A 6,974-nucleotide genomic window follows, 5' to 3' on the forward strand; every position below is an offset into this window, starting at 1 on the left:
GTCCCCATTGCTAGGGGTTTTCAAGATATGACTGGACAGGGTGCTAGATAATCACATCTAGGCACGCTTTCCCATGAAAGGTTAGACCAGATGACCTTTCGAGGTCCTTCCGACCTGGACTGTTCTATGATTCTATAGTTAATGCGTTTCTATTTCCTTAGCACTGCTCAGCTTAGGGTCTCAGCTCACTTTCAAAGAGTCAGGTCTTGGAAGAGCCTGAAGGCAGTGGTGCCTTATCTCCATGTTGCAGATTTCTATTGACCAAAGTCAGAATGGGATTCAGCGGAGGACGAAGGATTTAACTCAGGCCACGTGTATCAAAACCTCTCTTGATGAGAATAGATCCTGCTGTTGGTTTGAGCCTGCCCAGGTGAGCTGCTTGAAGATCCTTGCAAATTACTGCAGGCTCCATCAGTGGTCATTTGAACTGGCCTCACTTATTGTATGGCTGTCATGAGGTTGCACTAGATCTTCTGTGTGGACAAAACCCTGCTTTACCGGTAAATCAGACAGGGAGTAGAAAAAGAATAAAGTGTCAATCTGAAAAATGGCATTTTCCCTGTACAACTAGCAAATATTTTTTTAAAAACTTGAATGTTTAATTCTAAGCTTACTGTGTTGTCTTTTATATTCACAGGCATATTTTGAAAACGATAATTCTGGGCCAGATGCTCTCCTTGTTTATCTGTGGGACTGCTGTTACAAGCCAGTACCTAGCAGAACAATACCAAATGAATACTCCAATGTTTCAAAGTTTTATCAACTATTCTTTGCTTCTTCTAGTTTATACAACAATGCTGGCATTTAGGACTGGTATGTGAAATATGGGGTGGGAGATTCTGGTTCATAATCTTTATTCTCGTCTACATTTTCCTTTCAGATTTTGAAACTAAAGAATTTACTCAATATTCATCCTAGTTTTTTAAAGTTCCTGAAAAATGTAATAACACATGGAAATGAATTTCACAGGATAAATGTGCATTTAATTTGATTTCATTTCATATCTGTTTAAAATTATATGCTCTTTGGTTTCAAAACCTGTAACAAGCTTCTTTACCAGAGGCTATTTAATATTCCTTTTATTAATTTACTCTTTAAACAACTCTAGCCTTGTGGTTTTTTCCCTCACGTGGAAGAATTTCTGTGCTTTTCACCATTTGCATTGTCTCCTCCCAGGCTGCATTTTGCTGTTATTGTATCTTTCTTAAGCAGGGGCAACCAAAATTGAACATCTCGGTATTACTTATGCTTCTGAAAAGCAAGATTCCTGTGCAGCATTTGGTTGGAAAGAAACGCATATTGATTGCTGCTTTCTTCTAAACAGGCAGTGACAGTCTTTGGCAAATTTTGAAACAGCGGTGGTGGAAGTATATTTTTTTGGGACTGGCTGATGTTGAAGCCAATTACATGATCGTAAAAGCCTACCAATATACAACCCTCACAAGTGTGCAGGTAAGGACCGATCTGTCTTTTTGAACTGTTGCTTTTATTATAGTTTTGGACCGGTTTCTGAAATGAGATTCATAGGACAGACATGGAAGCTATTTAAGCCTGAAAAAGCTTCCCAATATCTATTTTCTCTCTGCAGTACAGAGAAGAGCATCCTGCATCATGAATAACATTTCCAGGAAGCAGAGAAAATTGGCTGGTATTACCCAGTGCCAGCTCTTGAGTTGAACTCTAATTATTTTGATAGAAAGCACTTCTAAGAGTTTGCTGACAACCACTCAGGTTTTTCTCCTGACACAAAATAAAGATTTAGGACCAGATAACACTCACTCAGCACAGGTTCTTGCTGATGAGAACAAGGTAGATCTCTTGCCTAGTCCTAGAAGCTGTGGGAGGCATTGTGAGACGTAACCCCACACGTGAGGACATACTGATAGTTAGCTGGTGTTGCTGACCGTGCAGTGAGGGACCAGCCCTATGGCTTTTGGATGTGGCACTTCAGTTCAGGCCCCTCTCTGGAAGAGGTGGAAGGGAGATCAGCATGCTGGGCTCCTGAACTGACAGTAAACATCCTCTGCAACGCCAGTGCTTGGTGCTGCATCGCTGCACAGAGGGTGCCCGGCTGGCGGGGTGGAAGGATGTTGGTGGGCCCGCGCTAAGGAAATATAATCACCATGTCGTCTGCACTATTGCCTAAGCCACAAATGCGGCACCTTTTAGCCAGGTGGATGAAGTTTCACCTATTTGGGGCATTTTTTCTGTCTGTGGGATGTGCGGCTTTATACAAGTTTGTAATTGCTAATCCCGGAAAACAAGCTTATGCAGAGTTCTATAAAAACTATGATCCCATGAAGGACTTCAAAGCCATGAGAGCAGAAAAAAAATCTTATAGGGGGTTGGACCTTTAGAGGTCCCTTCCAACCCAAACTATTCTATGATTCTATGATAAATCTTGTGTTCTGAAATAGCTCTATGAGCAGGAGGACTCGTGAGCGTGTCTGGGGCTGTGCCAACCTATGCCTGCTCTTACCAATGGTGGATCTGTGGCTGGGGTCATGGCCCCACTTACCTGAATAAAAAAAATGTACCATACAGAATTGGCTGTTAGTTGGAAAGGAGTGTTTAGGTGTCAGTGTTTTACAGGGTCAAAGTAACAAGGGTTAATATTTAAAAGAATTACCTGTAAAGCAATAAACTCCTGTGGTCTGGGCTCCCTTTAGAGAAATGCAGTAACTTTTCCTTGCACTATTTAAAGACCAGTAACATGTGCCTGATGGATTATTATTGTCACGTTCCCACTTCATACTTACGTGTTATGACTCATTAGGCCTTTAATTCTCTTACAAATAATGCCGAAGAAATCAAAGCTTTGAGTGACGTGTTTCAGTCTCAAGATCAAGTTAAGTTGATAATCAAGACAGTGATCATATACTTTACAGCTGAAAAAGCCAGGACTTTGATCCAAGTTCTCAGAAGTAGTAAAGCTATTCCTATGATTTCTTCCATAGAAATTAAGAAAGAGTAGATACAGTAGGTTTTACTGTCCAGTTGCCAAACTCGAGCCGTTGCTGAACGTTCTTCCCATGTGGTAACCGTCAGTTCAGTAATTGTGAATTTGTTGTAACTGCCAGTTGCAGTAGGGTTTCTTGCACATTCTCTGAAGTCACCAGTTTCTCACCACTGTCAGAAATGAGATACAGGACAACAACAACAAAAAAAAGCCCATGATTTGCACCAGTGCAAGGCATTTGCTATGTGTCTGTTCTGCAGTTACATCAGAACCTGTGGTTCAGAGCACCCAGCCTGATAGCCTGTCTGCAGTACTGGCTGTGAGTGGTTGCCCAGGGAGCAGAAAAGCAATGCAAGAGTATATGGCACCTTCCCGAATACAGGGTAATCACTGTTAAAATGCTGGCTGGCTGGAGCTTCAGCTCAGCCCTATGAAACTTGTCTTCAAAGATAAGTTTTCTCAGCTCAGCAAGGAACTTCCATGTATTTTGTCACACATGCACACAAAAGCAGAACTGATTTTCCTTTAGTTATCAAATACCAGCATTGCACGGAAGGGGTTGGGAGATTTGTAAGGAGGTAACATTGGGATGGCAGCTCTCATTTCTCCGTAAATAAAGAAAAAGACTTTGGTCCACAGCTGAACTCTTTCTGTTCAGCTGTGGCTGAGGCAATGCCAGGGAGACTTCTTGCTGCTGGTGTCCTCCTGTATTGTGGCAGGACTCGACTGTGCTGCTGTTTGACCACATATTTCATAGCAAAAAACAAGCAGCGTAGCTGTGGTTTCATGTTATTAACATGTTATTGGGTGTAATTAGCATTCGCTCCATAGATAATTTGAGTGGAGGCATTTTATAGGCAGCTACTGACAAGTATCAGCTGATGGAAGAGTGTTAACCTCAACGTGAGAAAATGCAGGATGAGCCCCTGGGGCTCAGCTGGAGGCTGCCCGAAGGGAGCCGTGCAGGGAAGCAAGCAGGATGAACTGTTGAGCTTTCTTGCTTACAAAGCTGTCTGGAGCTGGCAATTATAAGCAAACCAATGACCTCCAACAGTCTATGATCATTTATTAACCATGGGATTAAAACGTTTTAATAATTTACTCACCCTGCCTTTAAAACCTTCTTATAAACAGTGTGGCAAAAGGCTGGCTTGAGTCAAGACATTTGTAAATCAAATCAACAGGTTATCTAGGTTTTTTCCCTTGTAAAAATAGAGGCTAGAATTGAATAAGATGAGAGTTTGCTGAGGCTCTACTGGCAATAGTACTCAGTACTGCTGTAAATGTCATAAAACCTGAATAAATAAACTTTATTCTTTTAAATGGTTCCATTGACACAATTCATTGTGTTGTTACATCTGCTTTGCACCTCTTTGATCTTGATCCTGTACAGAAGAGAGCAATTTCCACCAAAGAAAGAGCTCTGTAATGTAGTAGATGAAGGGAAGGCAAGATCCAGTAGTTGGAAATCAGATTTATTCTGTCTGTAATTGAGGTTAATTGTCCCCTGGAACAGATTACCAGGGTGTGTTCTTCGTCATTTGATGCTTTGTCTGTCCTGGCTGCAAGTCCTCTAACCAGGGTGCTATAGCTCTACAGTATATTATTGGTCTGGATGCAGCAATTCCCCATCTGGCATTACTGAAAGAGCTTGTGGCTCATTATCTACTACTCCCTTATATCCTAATTAAGATTTTTTTTTTTTTTTTTTAAAAGGGTTTTTGTTCCACCCTTTCTGTTTGGGTTGAAAAACTGCTTGGGGGGTTGGAAAATTACATCTCAATAAATGGGGAAGTGAAAGCTTACGTATTAATAGAAGAGATGTTTACTACCAGGGGGGTAAAATTTTTACTCTCTAATTTTTGTAATATTTCTTAGTTTCTGTGATTAGAACTTCACACCAGAGAGATCAAATACATTTCCATACTCAGGACAGAACTGGTTCAGACAAAAGGTGGAAAAAGAGAGTAATGAGAGCTAAATTGTATATTTTGCAAGATAAAATAGGGAAAAAGGCCTGGGACTAGATAGAAACTCACAGCATGATACTTTTCCAATAGAGCAAAGTTGTACTGAAATACGTGATATCACATACTAGGACTTGTGCAGCTCTAATGTCTCCTAATACAGCCTAGGCAAGTGCTTTTGCACAGACTTCTCAAACTGGACAAGCTGGAGGCAATCCAAGGAACAAAGACAAATGGAAGGATTAGAGAGCACCGTTAGGATTTAATCTGTAATAACTCCCCTTAATGCTGTGCCAGTAAGACTTTAATATGTGTAGTTATGAACAAGTAAAACCAAACTTACCATGAAAGCCTTATGAGTTTGGTTAAAACCCTTGGGGACGATGGCTGAACTAACAGAAGCCAACACAGCAGAAGACTGGGGTGGTGCACTCAGGCAGGCAGAAGTTAGCAATGAACATTAAGGACTAAGGGCTCTTGCCTTGATTGTAATGATTATGCCCCAGTCCTGTTGACCTGGACCTACTTTGTAGTGACTTCAAGGGGCCAGGTTTTAAGGGCTGACATTTAAGAGTAATTTGTGAGCAGTCTTTGGAAGGCTGACTATATGTTCTACTGTAGACTGTTCCCTTATATATTCTCATGGCACTCTACGGAGGCAGGTCAGAAAATACGCCTCTTTTTTCCCCAGACAAATTCAGAAACACAGTCTATTTTGTTGAATTGAATATTAAACCAATTATGATTATATCAATGTTCTTGGTATTATTTGGTTATTCTGGAACATTATGACCATCTTCTGCTGCAATGTATTTTTCTGTATTAAGTACACAGCTAACTTGATTTTTTCTGTAATAAAGGAGAATGGGTAGAAGATGGGTGGGTCTAACAAGGCAAAGATATGTAAGATTTTAGGAACACACAGAGAGGGAATAATGAAGAAAGGAAAGAGAAGTTGGTGTCGCTGCTTGTCATGGAGTGCAGATATCCTTGAACCGTAGCTATTAAGTCTGCTCGGGGCAGTGTCTGCAAACACATCCAAAGTGCTTCAAAACTCCAGCTGCCTTGTGTGTCTCTGCTGCTGTGGCATGGGTGAATTAGAGTGGGTTACCTGCTTCTGGCTAATTGAGAGTCAGCTCTAACAGAGTAATGAAAATGCATTGGTGGATTGCATGTGATTTTGTGGGAAGCTGGAAGACTGGGAAGGTGACTTTAGGAAAGCTGTTCTTCCATTCCTGTTTTCCTTCTACCAATTTTGCACGTGGCTTCCAGCTCATGTACCTTTTTTTTTTTTCCAGTAGGATCTACTTGGGGAAAATAAAATCAAACCCAAAACTGCAGGGTCAGGTTCTTGCCCTATTCACTTTGACGTAAAATCAGATCACTTGCATCCTTTAATAGTTTCACGTTTTTACTTTGTGTACATGGAGCCCTAAATTCTAATTACAGATTTGAGAAGGAGCTAAAAGACAAGCTAGACAAAACCTGCTGGGGAGAAAAGGAAATGTCAGTGAACCACCTCCTTCTATTGGTGTCATGGGGAACAATGTGGTTTCAGAACGACATCCTAGCATTCATTTGTGAAGCTACAAAGATTGATTAGATCCATTGTTAGAAGAGAGTCTAGATCAGTGCCTTCCTACCAGAAGAGAGTGGACACCCTGCCCCAGCTCCTCCTTCATTTGCAAAATGCTTTTCATGGTAAAATGTGGGTCTGACCCCTCTTTTAAACGAATCCACTGGGGTTGCTTTGTGGCTTTCATTAACATCTGATAGCAACGGAAAGTAAAATCCTGTACATCTGCTTTCAGGATAGTGCAATCCAGATTTGGGGTGGGTTTCTAATTCAAACCGTTTCTCTGTACACACAGCTGCTGGACTGTTTTGGGATTCCTGTGCTGATGGCTTTGTCGTGGTTCATTCTCCGTGCAAGATACAGGCTGATCCATTTTCTTGCTGTTGCCATCTGTTTGCTGGGTGTAGGAACGATGGTGGGTGCAGACATTTTGGCAGGGAGGCAGGACAGCGAAGGTAAGGAATCCTTTATG

At 41.4% G+C, this 6,974-nt stretch overlaps 1 protein-coding gene across 1 annotated transcript in view; it reads left to right on the plus strand.

Annotated features, from left to right (window-relative positions):
- Positions 1 to 241: 241 nt before the first annotated feature.
- Positions 242 to 6,974, plus strand: part of SLC35F2 (solute carrier family 35, member F2) — a 15,435-nt gene continuing 8,702 nt past the window's right edge. The window contains exons 1-4 of the mRNA XM_009335283.1: positions 242 to 350; positions 610 to 813; positions 1,325 to 1,452; positions 6,798 to 6,957. Coding sequence (XP_009333558.1) covers positions 242 to 350; positions 610 to 813; positions 1,325 to 1,452; positions 6,798 to 6,957 — 601 coding nt within the window. The remainder of the gene's footprint in view (positions 351 to 609; positions 814 to 1,324; positions 1,453 to 6,797; positions 6,958 to 6,974) is intronic.

This window comes from Pygoscelis adeliae, unplaced genomic scaffold (assembly GCF_000699105.1).
Source record: "Pygoscelis adeliae isolate BGI_AS28 unplaced genomic scaffold, ASM69910v1 Scaffold142, whole genome shotgun sequence".
NCBI lineage: Eukaryota > Metazoa > Chordata > Aves > Sphenisciformes > Spheniscidae > Pygoscelis > Pygoscelis adeliae.